The sequence below is a fragment of the Drosophila teissieri genome, chromosome 2R, assembly GCF_016746235.2.
Source record: "Drosophila teissieri strain GT53w chromosome 2R, Prin_Dtei_1.1, whole genome shotgun sequence".
NCBI lineage: Eukaryota > Metazoa > Arthropoda > Insecta > Diptera > Drosophilidae > Drosophila > Drosophila teissieri.
Genome location: NC_053030.1, coordinates 19,830,215 through 19,845,991, shown reverse-complemented (window position 1 = coordinate 19,845,991; position 15,777 = coordinate 19,830,215). Strand labels below are relative to the sequence as shown.

Here is a 15,777-nt window from a genome sequence, read left to right as displayed (position 1 = left end):
TTCCTTTGGCTTACTGAAAGACATTCTCTAACTTAATAGTTGTTTAAAGTTGTAAATAAATAATAATGTTGTCCTATTGACTTAGGAAACATTAAAACTAAATCATTTTTAAAGTAGAGATAGTTTATGCTGAGGTATCACTGTAGTTATCGGACCATCGAAGCGAGATGGCTAGCTGGACGGCGCTACGGTCACACTAGCACTTGCACTGCTGACGAAGATTGAGCAAAACAGAGACCGAAAGTGAACGAAATCAATTCAACATGGATCTGCAGCAGCTGGAGGAGCAGGCTCGCCAGGCAGCGCTCAAGGACATACAGAACATGCTGCAGCGACCAGGTCAGCTGGAGAAGGTGGAACAATATCGCCACCGTATCGCCCGCAAGAAGGCCTCCGTGGAGGCGCTCCTCAAGACCGGGATGCAAGGACAACTCGACGGTGTCAGGGTGGGACTGAAGCAGTTAGAAACCTGCATGCAGGACGTGCGCGAGGTAAGGCGTCGAATGGACGAGGTGGAGCGTCTGCTGAGGGGCGTTCCCGAGGTCTACGACGCTCTGGAAGTTGTGCGAGAGGAAAACACAAAGCACTCGCAGTACGCCACCGCCATGGAGAACCTGAAGCACATCTTCAACGTCGATGCCAGTGTCCAAAAGACGATGGCGCTGATCGAGGATGACAAACTGCTGAATGCCCACCAGTGCCTGGCGGATCTGGAGAATTCAAGGGATGATCTCCTCTACGAGCTGCACAAGCAGCCCAAGCAGCATGCCTCCGACAAAATCACCCTGAAGCGTCACTTCGAGAAGGTGGACACTGTATCCCAGGAGCTGGAGAAGAAACTGCGCCTCATCCTCAGCCGCACCCTGAACACTCTGCGCAAGAAGCCCACCATCATAGTTACCGCCCTACGTATCATAGAGCGGGAAGAGAAAAACGACCAGTTCGCCCTGCAGCAGCAGAAGGTCACCGGATTCCTGCCGCCTGGAAGACCAAAGGCGTGGCGCCGCATGATCATGGACGTGCTACAGCAGTCGGTGGTAACGCGCATAGAGGGATCCAAGCTGGAGGAGCGGGCGGATAACAAGATGTGGTTAGTACGAGACCTGGAGATACTGCGCCAAATCATTCTCGAGGATCTGCGCGTGGTAAAGTCCCTTTGTGTGCCCTGTTTCCCGCCGCACTACGACATTTTCGGCGAATACGTCAAGTTCTATCACGAGGGACTTTCCAGCTATGTGAGTGACTGCCAAACATTTAAAAGGTACAATGTTTTCTTAACACTAATTATTGCTTATTGCAGCTTGACAACATTGTACGCTCTGGTTTGGAGGGCAATGAATATGTGTCAATGATGGCTTGGGTTACGCACACCTATCCTGGCGTGGAGCTGATGTCCCATCCCGATCTAAATGTGGATGTACACCGACAGATAGGTACTCTGCTGCGTCCGGAACATCTCAAAGCGCTGGAGGATGAGTATCTGCAAAATATGCAGAGGAACTTTCAGGAATGGATGACCAAGGCCGCAGAAACGGAGAAGCAGGAGTGGTTTACCGAGACAGTGCCCGATCAGGATGAGGAGTACTACCACACTTCAGCGCCGGTTATCATATTCCAGATGATCGACCAGCATCTGCAGGTGACCAACACGATTCATCAGGAGCTGACGTTCAAGGCGCTGGTAATGAGCATTCAGCAAGTGGAGATCTTTGGCCAGACATACCTTAAGAACGTAATCGAGCTGAAGGAGCACCATTTCCGCAATCGGGACCAGATTAAATACTTTACTCACTACATAATCACCATCGTGAATAACAGTCAGCAAATGGTTGAACTGGCGCAGCAGATGAAGCAACTCTACTGGCCCAAGTCGCGTACCGAGCACTATGAGGATTTCGAACGTTTGCTTGCCACATTCCAGCGGATCCGCGCTCATGCTGCTAGCTACTTGCTGGAGGAAGCCTTCCTGGACATGGAGTGTCACTTTAACGACCTATTTACCGCCAAGTGGCTGGCCAGTAACATTGCCGTGGACACCATTTGCGTAACGCTGGACGATTACTTCCAGGACTATAACCACCTGCGACCCAACAACTTCGAGATGGTCATCAACGAGGCCCAAAAGCTGCTGGCCAAGCGCTACATCAGAGCGCTGCTCTCCAAGCGACTGTCAAAGCCACGGGCCGAGTGCGATGCCATCACCCGAAAAATCAAGACCGAATCTAAGCGCTTTAAGCTCTTCTTTGAGAAGATCGCCCCGAAGATTTCCCTCAGCGACTCTCCATTAGATCTGATATCCACGCTATCGGCACTGCTCAGCTCGGATATCGAACTCCTCGTCCTGGATCTGCACACATTGCTGGGCAGCTATCCGTCACTGAACGAGGACCACCTGGTTCGACTCTTCTACATTCGCAACGATGTGAAGGCGGCCGAGGTGCGCGAAAAGGTGCAGGATGCCATGAAGTCGAAGAAGGCAATGGTCAGCATTGCCAAGCAGGATTGCATCTTCAAGGAGATCGTGTTCAGCGACAAACTGTGGTAGACCCTGGAATACTTGGAGTACACTTTCCGACCCATTCCGCATGTCCCTTTTTGTTCAGTATCGTGTTTAGCTGGGATTGTAATATTATTGTGCTTTATCAACAAATAAATTATTGTATACATAATCACAAAAGTTCTAAGTAAGAGAATCAATCGTTTATATATCGCTAATTTGTACTGAGAATAGTTTTTTGTCCGTTTAATAGCTAGCGTGCCATCACTGTCGGCGAGTGTAGTGTTGTAACGGACGAAATGATTAAGAACCGGCTAGGCGATAACAGCTGGCAGGAGTATATATATTCGCGACGGGCTCTCTCCACGTGTCAGTTCCCCACGATCCGCCTACCCAGACAAGATGAGCTATAGAGTCCAGCCGAGCGGCTTCGCCACCAAGTCCATCCACTCGGGCCAGAGCCCCGAGCAGTGGAAGAGTGCCGCCGTGATTCCGCCGATATCGCTGAGCACCACCTTCAAGCAGGATGCTCCGGGCGAGCACAGGGGCTATGAGTACTCCCGCAGTGGCAATCCCACTAGGAACGTGCTGGAGACCTGTTTCGCCGCCTTGGATAATGCCAAATACGGGCTGACCTTCTCGTCGGGATTGGGAGCCACCACCGCTGTGCTGACCATGCTGAGCAACGGCGATCACATCATCATGGGCGACGATGTGTACGGAGGAACCAACCGCTTGATCCGTCAGGTCGCCAGTCGCCTGGGAATCTCAGCCTCCTTTGTGGATCCCACGAATTTGGATCTAATTAAGAGCTCCATCAAGCCGGAGACCAAGTTGGTATGGATCGAGTCGCCAACTAATCCGCTGGTGAAGGTGGCTGACATCGAGGCTATTGCCCAGCTGGTCCATGGAGTCCGCGAGGATCTCATCCTGGCCGTCGACAACACCTTCCTGACCTCTTACTTCCAGCGACCCCTGGAGCTAGGCGCCGATCTGGTCTGCTACTCCCTAACCAAGTACATGAACGGCCACACGGATGTGGTCATGGGTGGCATCACCATGAACTCCGAGAAGCTCTACAATAGCCTGAAGTTCCTGCAGAACGCCGTTGGCATTGTGCCATCTCCATTCGACTGCTACCAGGTCAACAGGAGTCTTAAGACCCTCTCACTGCGCATGGAGCAGCACCAAAAGAATGCTCTGAAGATTGCCAAGTACCTAGAGAGCCATTCGTTCGTCGAGAAGGTGCTGCATCCCTCTTTGCCCTCCCATCCGCAGCACAAGATCGCCCTCAAGCAGACCTACGGATACAGCGGCGTGTTCTCCTTCTACATTAAGGGTGAGCTGAAGCACTCCTCGGCGTTCCTCAAGGCCCTCAAGGTGTTCACCCTGGCGGAGAGCCTGGGCGGCTACGAGAGTCTGGCCGAGTTGCCGTCCATTATGACGCATGCCTCGGTGCCGGCGGAGGACAGGAAAACTTTGGGAATCACTGACGGCCTAGTTCGCTTGTCTGTCGGTCTGGAGGATGCCGAGGATTTGATCAAGGATCTGGAGCAGGCCCTAGAAATCGCATCGAAGGCTTAAGTTACTCACATCACATGTATTTTTCACGTTTTTCCCCGACCGGATGTTAATGAATTTGTATATTTATAACCCCAATAAAAGTGTTTTGTCTCAAATAAATGAATTTATGAACACATCTTATAAACATAAACAAAGTAAATATATCGATCGTCTGGGATCGAATGGATATCACGGTGTGATATCAAAGAGGATAGCGAACTGATAGCGTGTGGTAAACAAAGCTTTGTTATTACTGCTGTTATTTAATTATTATTGTTGATGAAGTGCTCGTACTGAGATTCAACAATTGTTGATGTCTTGATATGTTCATATTCGAAGCCAGCTGCATTACCTCCACGACCCCCCATAGATACAGCCTTGGTAGACCCAAAAATACCCATTGTCATGTCGATGGCCATACGCAAACAATGAATCAGCACATTTAAATTCGCACCATCATTTAATCATTCTAAGTCGCGATAGAGGGAAATCATATCTGTCGAACGGATGTTCCGATGTGTTTTTACAAAAGTTCGTTTGCCTTTCAGATTAGAGCGTGTTTTAGTTAAAAAAAATGCATTATTTAAGTAACGAAGAAAAAACCAAATCTTTTACCAAGTTAGGAGTTCTTATCAGTGTTGCTTATCAGAATCATTACGTTCATGTGGTCTTTCATAAGCTTTCGAGCCTTATGGCAAGTTCATAAATATGGTCTGATTTCGATTGTGTTGCTTTATTTCATTTCAGAATTGTATGAAACACAATGATGAGAAAATTGTGTTTATTTTAACAATTCCCGATACATGTCTGATAGAATGTAGTTGATTAAACTTAAGCTTTAACATTATATGTACGATATCCAAAACCATACTATTTGAAAGATACATACTATTGTGAAGTGTGCATAGCATTTAAATGTACAACAAGAGCCATATCATTATAATAAGCAACTGCGGCTTTCCAACATTCATAATTTTGCCTTCTATATATACTTAAAAAATGCATTTCAATTGCTTAAAGTAACCAGTAGTTCGTGTGCAATGCTTGTCCTTAGTACTTGTAACGATAAATAGCGACGCCAGCTACTCCAATTAATATTGAACCCATGAGATAGCCAAGCAGCTTCAGCTGAAAAGAAATATAAGGCTTAACACATCGTTTTTAATCACCTATTTAGTTTAGTCACCTTGGAGTTGTCTACAAGAGGCTGCTTTTGCCTGGTGGCAGTCTTCTGCTCCATTTTCTTGGCCTGGCCCAGCATCTTCTGATACATCTCCTTTTCGTTGTGTTCGTCGCGACGAGCCTTGATGAAAAGTCTGGCCAAGTCCGATTGAACGGCTCGATTGTCAGGTTCGAGAGTAGCCACCTTTTGCAGTAGCTTAATGGCGCCCTGGGTGTCGGCTTTGCCCTCCAGTATCTGCAGGGTAATAGGTCATATAGTAAACGGAAAACCATGCTGCTGAGCCAACAACTTACTCTGCCTTTGCGATACAAGGCTTTGGAGTTATTTGGCTGGCACCGCAGCACATGCTCTACAGACTGCAAAGCTGCGTCAAAGGCGGCAATCTTGATTTGAGTCATTGCCAGGTTATTGTAAACAATCAACCGATCCTCCAGCAGGGTCTGCGTATCGCTGTTTGAAAGCTCCAAGTCCTCCTTTTCGAACTCGGACTCAGGATCCCCATCCCGATTGTCCAGAAAGTCCAGAGCACGTCGGTACAGGTGAATTGCGGTGGTGAACTCCGAGCGCTTGTAGAAGAAATTGGCACGTTCTTTCTTGCGCGTACTGAAAAGATGAATTATTTATTAAGAGCCGAGAAACAAAGCAAAGAATGTAACATACCCATATTTGCGCAGTATTTCAAAGCTCTTGAGGTCCGCAAAGTCTTCGTATTTGGTATCCAAAAGCTCTATTTCGTAGGTAAGCTGGAAAAATGAAATATTTAACGAGTTCTTATGGAAATTAAAGTCTAAACTTACATGCGAATCGGGTGGCACCAGGTACGTGGATTCACCGTCTTTTTTCAGTCCTAGGGAGCCGTAGCCGAAGCGGGGATCCACGCTGACTTGGGCCACTTCGCCGACCTGCAGCATGGGCAAAACCATGTCCAATCCCTGGACGACCTCGTAGTCACCAACGTGACACTGGAAGTTTATCTCCTTCTCGACTACCGTGCCGTTGTCCAGTTTGCCAGTGAAATTCACGGTAACCAGTTCGCCGCGAATCGGACGCCTGAGCGAATCCTGCGGTGCCTTCTTGATGGTGCGCTTGATCAGCTGCTTGTTGCCCAGTATATCACATTCCTCCTCGGGATCCTCCTCCGCCGTCTTCGGCTCGTCTCCAGAACCAGAAGCCGGGGCAGCGCCATCGCCTGCGGCTGCCTCCTCCGCGGCCACCTTGCGAATGTCCTTGGTGTCCTCGGCGTTGGTCAGATCCTCGAAGGAGCTGCTGCTAGACTTTTCCGTATCCATAATTACCTATGCTTGGCGAGGCGGCGGCGAAAGTATGTAAATCAGTGGAACTCGGAACAAAGGGCAAAGGCAAAGTGGGCGGATTGCTGCGCCTTGCGGTTCACACAGGCACACGTAATCCCAACTTACAGCAGTATCTGAATGTAATCTCGGATTTTAGTGGCAAAAATGGTTTAATTTGATTTCAAAAACAACATACGACAAGAAAGTTACAGGGAAACGAAAAATAATTCTACGAATTTCTGCCAGCTAGCGCACCAGTGTGACCAGGTTGCAGTGTGCCCGTGGGCGGGAAATTCCACAATACCGCACCGGTAGTGACTCCAATATTTAAAAAATGTATCCTATTAATAAATATTTTATATAGTTCTTCATTTGTAAATAGCAAATAGCCACAAATATGCTCTTCTTTACATTTGATTTTATATATTTATTTATATATCTGCATACAAATAAATTCAAAAGGAAAGGTTATGCTCAGTTTCAGCTTAATAAAGTGTTGCATTCTAATACTTCAAAGTTTTCAACATTAGAAGCGAGCTTAATTTTAATTTCAAACTTAGTCCTTCTAGTTAAAATCATTTTATTTTTCCCTTTACACACCCATTCACCCAAAAATAAAGTCGATCAAATAAATTTTTTCAATGTATAGATTTATTCGTTTATGTTTCTTCTCTAATGCTTTCCTTCAATTGTTTGCGTTGATTGTAAAAAATAAAACAATAATCGTAATAAACGTTAAAACAAGTTGTACTGCCTAGATACGTAGTGCCAGAGTAAAGACCGTGTTTCATTTAATTGCTTTGTCACTGTCATATAGAAAATGCTTCTTTTTTGCGTGGAAAATGAAAAGCGAAACATTCAGGTTCAATTTCAAATGAAATAGTCTTCTTAATGGTACACAATCCATCTGTGGGTTAGGTAAGAATTTTGACTGAGGGTTAGCCCTCGTAATTGTTTGGTTTCGACTAGCCCAAACTGGCTAAACTAAATTAATTTTGTTTTACGGTTTTGTTAATCTTTTAAAACTATTATATAAAGATTAGTTCAGATTTGTGGTTTACTCCTTTCGCGACAACGTAGAGGGGTCTGGGCTGGTGGTGGAACACGGTTGCATAGTGCTTTCTACATCTTCTACTTCTTGTCGGCACCCGCGTTGGACTGCGTGGAGTACGAATATTGAGACCAGTAATGATTGGCGGCACCGCCATCATTGTTACCAGCAGCGCCTCCCACATTAACGCCTGATCCGCCACTGCCATTGCCGGCCGCTGCTCCGCCAGAACCCTGCTGCTGCTGCTGTTGTTGTTAAAGAAACGACGCCATTAGTATTGTTGTTTTTTTACAATGTGGTTACACAAGGCTTCTCTTGCTTACCTGCCACCAGGACATCCACTGTTGTTGCTGCTGCGGATCGGCACTCTGCCAGGCCTGTTGGTTGCCATAACCTGCTGGAAAACCAAAGAGCGAGCACTTATAGTTACAGCCCTAAGCAGTCGAACACTGCGTTACTTACCCTGCATTTGGTTATAGGCCCAATATTGTTGCTGACCCGTCGCTGCTTGCTGAGGTTGTTGGTACTGTTGTGACTGCTGCTGAGTCTGCCACACGCCAGTTTGTTGATGCTGCGGCGCCTGCTGCTGCTGATGGTGCTGGCTGTACGTACTCCACTTGCCGCTAAGGGAGGCCTAGAGTAGAGATTTCGGTTAGTCAAACGGTCAAGGGTCGATGTTTTGCGCCCCACATGTACCTTGCCTCCGCCAGGTGCTCCACCTTGTTGCTTGTACTGATCGTAGCCACCGCCTACAGCGGTGTTATTGCCATACTTGGGTAGCGATTGACCAGCTGACCGCTCATAGCCACCGCGACTATCTTCTTTGGTGTCGCGGTGGCCAGGCCGAAAATCCCGTTGTTGATGAGCACCACCTCCCGAGCGATAGCTGCTCTGGCTGCTACCCCTGTTCCGGTCGTTACTGCCCATTCGACTGCGCTCGTTGCCGCGGTCTCGATCGCGATAGTCTCGCGAGCTTCCGTAGCCGCGATCGTCATACCCACTTCTGCGATTGTTCTGCATCCAGTTTTGCTGACCGCCGCCACCACCACCGCCGCCGCCGCCTCCGCCACCACCGCTGCCGCCGGCGTAACCACGGTTGCGATTGTCGTAGCCACGACTGCCGCTTCCACCGCCACCGCCACCACCACCATAGCCGCGATCGTCATAGCCGCTTCTGCGGCTGTTGTTCTGCACCCAATTCTGCTGGCCACCACTGCCGCTGTTGTAGCTGCGGCGATTGTCGTAGCCACGACTGCCGCCTCCACCGCCGCCACCACTATTGCTGGAGTAGCCGCCACCGCCGCCTCCCCGGCGGGAGTCGCTCCATCGGCTTTCGTGCCGCTGGCCACCATAATCACGACGTCGGTCATCATTGTACCGATTGCGGTTCCGGTCATCACGACGATAGTTGTCGCGACCTCCTCGGGATCGTTTGTCGCGCGACCTCTCCGCGTCAATGGCCTTCTTGCCCTTCTCGTTGTACTTCTTGACCTCGCTCTTGGCCTCGTCTCCAGTCAGCTCCGTGTAGTTTATGTCATCAAACCAGCCAAACTCCAGCGAGGGAAGTGTGAAGTTGGCTGGAAAAAGATTGCGTGTACATCGTCAGTAAGGCTGCACAAGTGCCACAATCGCACATTATCATTACAAATTAGGAGTTATTGTAGATGGAGCATCAGGGGACAGGAGGGTTCAACTTTGGCAACCGGACGTAAAGAGGCGAATGAGTTTACTTTTTTTTAAGAAAGGCGATTTCATCAGGTAGGACAACCAAAAGTTGTGATTAAATTTTAAACTTTATACGTTCCAGTTGCCAAGTGGGTTGTTATAGAATAAATGTTAATGAATAATGGCAATAATAATAATTAAATTATGAGATATTTTTAAGGGCTTACAGTTACAATTACGTATAGATACATAAAGTGCAGCTGCTTACGAACTAAATACGTTACATAAGTTTTTATACTGTTTTTCATTTTAACAAGAATGTCTCCTTATTTAGATAGGTAGAACATAAGTAGTTATACGATCGTACATTATTCTGGATATATATATTTTTTTTCATTTCGTTGCTTTGGTGTGGTGGACAATATTTACCTCGTAAATTATTAATTGTTGATTCTTTAACTGTAAAAGCATTTCCCTTTTCCTCTTTTTCGGCGATGCGACGTTTCAATTCATCCTCGCTGGGTATGCAAACGACCGCAATTCGCTTGAAGTCGTTAAAACCCTTCATTTTACGTCGCTGGGCCGAGGCATACACATTGGTCTACAAGAATACAGTTGATCGGTTGGTTGGTTGGTTGGTGTTTGGTTGAATTGGGTTCAGATATTGTCTGCCAGTTGTTGTTTGGTTGGAAATTGGTTTGGTTGTTGTTGGGATAGTCGTCGAACGGATAGCAAGCCCCTTGAGAAACACGTTGATGATACGGCCCGCTTGGCCAGGCGACAGTTGCAGGACCCAGTCCGCATAGCATCCTGTCGAACCCAACTCGCATAGAGCTCGGTTTCTGCGCTTACAAACTAACACATACCTGTTGCACGGTGTGTTGCACACACACTTTCCACTGCCCGCACTCCGCAGGGGAGGGGCCTTACGATGGAAGCGGTGCGCACACCAACATAATACCTAGTGGCCGCGGGTTAACCCGGCGACCACATCTAACAACAGTTGACTTAATACTTTGCATAAGGATAACATGTAATGTACTATGGGGGAGAGAAAAGTAGTCGCGGTTGGCTGTGCTGCTGGCTGTAGGATGAAGCATCGCATAGCTCTCTGTAGATACACATACATATATATGAGAATAGTTGGCATTTAGAGAGAGAGATAGAGTAGAGATAGTAGGTACTAATACGTATATGTGATTAGATTGTAGGCGAACGACTCGTCGATCGGATTTGTGTTTGTCTACTTACAGTGGCTTCCATGCCGCTCGCTCCTCCTCCTCCTTCTTTACTTTCCATTACTTCACTCCATTCCATTTCCATTTCACTCACTCATCTTTCTCCAATGCCATTTCCATATCCACTTCCTTCCCCACTTTTCTTACAATGCCCTCTTAACTGCCCCGTCAACTGTTGCACCTGCACGTTAAACTTAGCCTAATGGGAATTCCATAGATACTTACTGCCTCAAACTTAAGCACTCTAATTATCGGATCGACTTACAATTAGGACATACCTGCACATGCCGAGTTGGTGCCCCACTGGGGGCACTTGGGATCTCTATAGTTAGAGCAATGAGCAAAAAAAAAAACTTCATACTCAAATGTACAATAAAAAAAAGTTGTACAACAATATAGTTGTGCCCTGCCGGTAGACCCCCTCAATCCCGAGGGGATCAGAGCCCCAGTGTGTTGGTTGGGCGCCAAAGTCATCATCAACGTATAATTCTCGCTTGTTTCGTTTGTTTTGTGTTTGGTTATCGTTCGTTCATAGTGTAATCTTGTGTGTTTGTGGACTGGTGTTTTGTTTCGGGTGTATGTAAGTCATTTGTTTATGTTTTACCTGATCAAGTATGAAATTTCGACGCCGCTTCATGGCAATATCTTCCAGAGCCGCCAAACTGTTTAAGCATATCTCGTACACCTTGTCCCATCGACCTTTGTGCACAGTCTTGCGGGAGGCGCCATCGATCTGTAATTATTGGGGCCAGTATAGAATATCTTCAGCACATAGCTTCATTTAACAACCAACTTACCGTCATCTTTGAAATGAATGCGTCGGGTCCAATCAACTCGTAACGCTTGTCGGCGTTCTCAGCCACATGCTTGTGGGCCCAATGGGTCTTTCCGGCTCCTGGCAAGCCAACCAGCAAAATGACTTCGCATTCCTTGCGGGATCCCACGCGTTGGGGTCCGGTAACCAGCTTTTCGACAGGTACTAAACCGATCAATACATAGCCTTCCAGCAGAGCAGCCGTATCCCTTGGCTCGGGCACGACATCCTCATACTCATCTTCGGTCGTCTGCGACCTGTCCTTTTCCTTCTCGGATTCCGCTTTTTCCGAATCTCCATCGGTCTTGGGTCGCTTGTTGGGCGAGGGACCGTCCTCATCTTCTTCATCATTGGTCTCCGAGGGTTTCTTCTCCTCAGATGCCTTTTCATCGCTGGCCTTTTCGGCAGCAGCATCACCATTTGCAACAGCTGCAGTTTCTCCCGAGTTTTCAGTAGAAGTCTCAGCTGAAAGGAAAACCCAAAAAATTAGTATACTATTGTGGGTAATTATTATTTAATCATTACTCACCAGTCTCCGAAGATTCGGTAGCTTCTGTTTCGGGCTTAGCAGCATCAGCAGGAACCTCGACTTTAGTTTCGGCTTCAGTCTCCGCTTTCGGCGCCGACTCCTCCTCTTTGGCTTTTTCAGGATCTTCGACTTCCTCTTCATCCTTCTCCGAAGAAGCCTTGCCATCTTCATCCTTTTTCTCCACCTCATCATCATCCGCCGTGGCTTCGTCCAAGACCTTCCACTTCTCGCCATCGTTATCATCCTTATCGTCGTCCTTATCCTTGTCTTCGTCCTTACGTGGCTTGCGGCGCTTGCGCGTTGGCCTCTCGGCATTCACCAACAGCTGCTCGGTGTCAGAGAAATTCACAGAGTATTCGTAACCCTTGGTTACGATGTGCGGAAATAGGGCACCCTCCTCACCAAGGATGCTCTTCTCGAACTCGAACGCAACACCAAGATCCTCGCCGTTCAGAGTGTAATTAATTGTGCATGGCTCACTCTCCAGATCCAAATAGCAGCCAATAACGTCATCCAGCTGGTAAGGCTTGCCGTAGTCGGTGAACTCGCTCTGAGTCGCCTTACGCCCGGTCTCGCAGTAACCAAATGAATGTTCGGCCTCGCCCAGCAACAAGGAGCTCTGGGGCAATGAAAATCCCACGCGGAATCCTCGCACATTCGGCTCATCCCTAAAGTAGTGCGAGTTCTCCGGCACCGACTCCTCCGAAAGGCGCACCTCAAAGCATACTTTGCCCTCACGCACTCCGTAGTTTGCGCGTGCTCCGGACCAAATCAGCGAGTAAATCTCCGAGGTCAGAGGTTTCGCCGATGCAAACGTGGTTGGGTCGATGCGTAAATGCAAATCGGAATCAACTGGAATATAAATAAAGACGGTTATTAGTTACAGAGAATGTTGATCAGCCTGAAACGCTAATAGATGTGTTTATCTAGCTAAAGAATATTGGTCTTTTTGATATGGTTCTTGTGCACATAGTGTTAATTTATATGCCAGTAGTCTACTTACACCAGCTCAATCCCACTTTATTCTCCTCGATGGTGGGCTCGTCCTCAGGAACTGTGCGCTCCTCGGCAGCTGCCTTTGAGTCGCGCTTGTCACCTGCGCTGCTGCGCTGTTTGGGCGAGCGGGAACCACTGCGCGATCGGGACTTGGAGCGACTGTGCGATCGCTTGCGGCGTTCCTGGGGCTGATCCTCAGGCTTTGCTGCTGTCTCAGACTCCTCCTCTGCTTTTGGAGCGGCTGCATCCTCCTCATCCACGTCCATTTTCTGGCTGTCGCCATTTGACTGATGCTCGGAAACAGTGCTCTCGGCTGGTTTTTCTTCTACAGGCTCGTCAGTTTGTGTTGGTTCCTGCTCCACAGGAACAGCATCATGATCTTCTTCCATGGGTTCATCAGCCACTTCATTCTGTGGTGCGACGGCAGGGACTTCCTCTTCGATTGCCTCCTCCTTCTCCTCCTTGTCGTCCGCTTCCGACTTTTCATCAGACTCTTCGGCCTCTGGCTGCGACTCCTCGTTTACCGCTTGGCTTGCGGTTGTGTCCTCTGTCTCTTCAGCTGGTTCAGCGGCTTCCTCCGGCTCACTTTGTTCCGGTTCCGGCTCTGCTGCCGGTTCACGTTCTGGCTCTGACTTCTCCTCCGCCTGCTCTTCCTCTTCCAGTGTATCGAGCACTGGTTCTGCGGCGACGGGAGCCGCTTGCACCGGCGATGGAGAGCGGGACATGGAGCGCGTGCGACGCTGACGGCGGCTTGGTGTGACCGGCGCATTTTCTGGAGGCGGGAAAAGTCAAAAATGATTACTGGCGCGTTATATAAGGAAAACTTATAACTAACTCACGCTAAGCCACACACAAACACAAACAGAAACAGAAAAACACACGCATGACTTGGACGCGGCAAGCCACACGCACACAGTGACACACGCATACACAGACACAAAACGGGCGCACAAATGACGCATACACACAAACTTACCTCCGTCGCCGGCTCCTCCTTCCACATATGCCCTCAGGCGCTCGACGAGCACCGCCTTGACTCCTTTGGTGTCCAGGCCACGCGATTGGAGCTCGTTGCGCAGGTCCACCACCTTCATCTTCTCCAGCTTCGCCACATCCATTTTTGCGCTTCAACTTTGGATTGGCGGCAGAAACACACACGCTTATTCACACCAATGCACCGCTGCAAAGCTGGCGATGCGAAAAAATGAATTTTGGGGGGAATTGCTGGCCAAATTGTGCTGTCAGGCAAATGGCACTCGCGCTGGAAATGTCACCCAAGTTAAGACGCAATGTTTGCTAGCACCGTGCGCGCACAAATCAACCGAAATATTCGCTTTTACATTCGCATTCGTTGCGAATAAATAAATGGCCCAAAATCTTATACCGAACGCGTTGAAGTGAAGTTGGCTGCGATTGCGAAAAACGAAAACGCAGGACTGCAGTCCCGCGTTCGATATATGTGCATGTGTGTTTATCGATACCCGGCTGCACATCGTTAGTGGCAGGTGGCGCTGGTGTGCAACAACCGTTTGCTTGTGCGCTGCAAGAAAATTTCAAATGATTGTTGGTTATATAGTGTATACTATATTAAACAGAATTAAAAGCAAAAAAAAAGTCTACGTTATCTTCAAAACATAAATAATAGGACAAATACGTACATTACAAAGTTGTTAATTTTTATTGGCTTTAGGTATGTTGGTCGTTTGGCGCGAGACTTGACAACGACTCCGTGGCGCAACGGTAGCGCGTCCGACTCCAGATCGGAAGGTTGCGTGTTCAAATCACGTCGGGGTCAATTGATGAGACATATTTTTTTTTACTACATATTTACATTTTATTGATAAGTTCTTTAAGATTTAGTTTTTGTATGTAAACAATTTTTTTATTACAAATTATGTGGGGCAAAAAATTGGAAATAAATAGGAAAAAAGAGTTGCATCGGCCGGGAATCGAACCCGGGCCGCCCGCGTGGCAGGCGAGCATTCTACCACTGAACCACCGATGCTTGAACAGAGTTTGTCCCAGCATAAATATATGCTTGGCTTGCAAAACCAGTTGTTATTTTTTGGGAAAGAAAAAAGATAGTTTAATAAATATGCGATTATTCGAATGTTTTTGGTATTATGACACTTGTCTATAATTAAAACCTGCTTTTGTAACATCGGTTTTAGCCATGCCCCTTAAGTAGAACAAGTAGTAATTAAAGTGGTAAAATATTTTATCGACATGCCATACTCATGTTGCCTTAAATCTATAAGTTAAGAGGGCATACCTCACTATTTCGCAATTGGGCTGCTTGAATTCAGCACTATGACTCCTTGGTGGATACTAGGATTTTTGATCCTGTGGACAGTCTCAGTGGTAAAAATAAATAAAATAAAAATACAAAATTTTGTATATAATTACCTATTTATTTTCCATTTTTAGGGCTCAAGGAAAAGCAACTATGAAATCCGCTTCGAGTCGATAGTTGCCGTTGAAGGAAATACAAAAACCCTTTTTATATACCAGCTACGATTGCTCGGAAGAGAGCGCAAGATAAATGGAACTGTTAGTCTTTTAGAAGACTTGGACGAAACGTATGACATTCTTTTCGAATCCCACGCATTTAAGAATGGGTTTTGGGTCAAAGGAATCGTGAATGCCAAAAGCAAACCATGCGAATTTTTCGAACGCTACTACATTTCCTATTTCCGTGTATTATCGACCGAATCGAATTTACCCACTACCGGTGCTGAAATGTGTCCTTTTCGAAAAGGTGAATATTTTGTGAAAGACGGAGTTGTTTCTACCGATGACTGGCCACCCATTGTCTTCAAAGGCCTTAACAGATACACGGTTTCGTATTGGAAAAATGGCCAAAGTTGGGGAGGAGTTGAGCTTACAATAAGCATAGCAGAAGTCGAAGAATAGTTTTAAAAACGTTTTAAAAAATGTATAACACGGCAA

General features: G+C 47.3%; 5 protein-coding genes and 2 non-coding genes across 9 annotated transcripts; 4 read left to right on the top strand and 3 right to left on the bottom strand.

Moving 5' to 3' along the window:
• The first annotated feature begins 208 nt into the window (after window positions 1-208).
• Window positions 209-2,689, top strand: LOC122613204 (exocyst complex component 3). Its single transcript, XM_043787264.1, has 2 exons — window positions 209-1,235; window positions 1,301-2,689. The coding sequence occupies exons 1-2, from the start codon at window positions 264-266 to the stop codon at window positions 2,543-2,545; spliced, it is 2,217 nt and encodes a 738-aa protein (XP_043643199.1). The 5' UTR covers window positions 209-263; the 3' UTR covers window positions 2,546-2,689.
• Window positions 2,690-2,819: 130 nt separating this feature from the next.
• LOC122613450 (cystathionine gamma-lyase) lies at window positions 2,820-4,184 on the top strand. Its single transcript, XM_043787638.1, has one exon. It carries the CDS (start codon window positions 2,900-2,902, stop codon window positions 4,079-4,081), a length of 1,182 nt encoding a protein of 393 aa, XP_043643573.1. The 5' UTR covers window positions 2,820-2,899; the 3' UTR covers window positions 4,082-4,184.
• A 317-nt stretch (window positions 4,185-4,501) lies between these two features.
• LOC122613367 (peptidyl-prolyl cis-trans isomerase FKBP8) lies at window positions 4,502-6,819 on the bottom strand. Its single transcript, XM_043787510.1, has 6 exons — window positions 6,662-6,819; window positions 6,041-6,538; window positions 5,904-5,986; window positions 5,537-5,846; window positions 5,247-5,477; window positions 4,502-5,188 (listed from the first exon to the last, which is right to left on the bottom strand). Exons 2-6 carry the CDS (start codon window positions 6,530-6,532, stop codon window positions 5,111-5,113), a joined length of 1,194 nt encoding a protein of 397 aa, XP_043643445.1. The 5' UTR covers window positions 6,533-6,538; window positions 6,662-6,819; the 3' UTR covers window positions 4,502-5,110.
• Window positions 6,820-7,164: 345 nt separating this feature from the next.
• On the bottom strand, window positions 7,165-14,255 carry LOC122613320 (heterogeneous nuclear ribonucleoprotein U). Of its 3 annotated transcripts, none has more exons than XM_043787442.1 (10): window positions 13,805-14,255; window positions 12,836-13,600; window positions 11,833-12,684; window positions 11,287-11,768; window positions 11,094-11,222; window positions 9,681-9,852; window positions 8,283-9,163; window positions 8,049-8,220; window positions 7,910-7,983; window positions 7,165-7,831 (listed from the first exon to the last, which is right to left on the bottom strand). In XM_043787442.1, the coding sequence occupies exons 1-10, from the start codon at window positions 13,944-13,946 to the stop codon at window positions 7,667-7,669; spliced, it is 3,834 nt and encodes a 1,277-aa protein (XP_043643377.1). In that variant the 5' UTR covers window positions 13,947-14,255; the 3' UTR covers window positions 7,165-7,666. The 3 variants fall into 3 exon arrangements, with proteins under 3 accessions (XP_043643377.1, XP_043643378.1, XP_043643380.1); XM_043787443.1 differs by having other exon boundaries at window positions 7,910-7,980; XM_043787445.1 differs by lacking the exons at window positions 7,165-7,831; window positions 7,910-7,983; window positions 8,049-8,220; window positions 9,681-9,852 and having other exon boundaries at window positions 8,975-9,163.
• Window positions 14,256-14,551: 296 nt separating this feature from the next.
• Trnaw-cca lies at window positions 14,552-14,623 on the top strand. Its single transcript has one exon. It is a non-coding gene; the product is annotated as a tRNA-Trp (tRNA).
• Window positions 14,624-14,762: 139 nt separating this feature from the next.
• Trnag-gcc lies at window positions 14,763-14,833 on the bottom strand. The gene has a single exon. It is a non-coding gene; the product is annotated as a tRNA-Gly (tRNA).
• A 296-nt stretch (window positions 14,834-15,129) lies between these two features.
• On the top strand, window positions 15,130-15,758 carry LOC122614673. The gene is made up of 2 exons (XM_043789293.1): window positions 15,130-15,189; window positions 15,256-15,758. Exons 1-2 carry the CDS (start codon window positions 15,139-15,141, stop codon window positions 15,739-15,741), a joined length of 537 nt encoding a protein of 178 aa, XP_043645228.1. The 5' UTR covers window positions 15,130-15,138; the 3' UTR covers window positions 15,742-15,758.
• The last annotated feature ends 19 nt before the right edge of the window (window positions 15,759-15,777 follow it).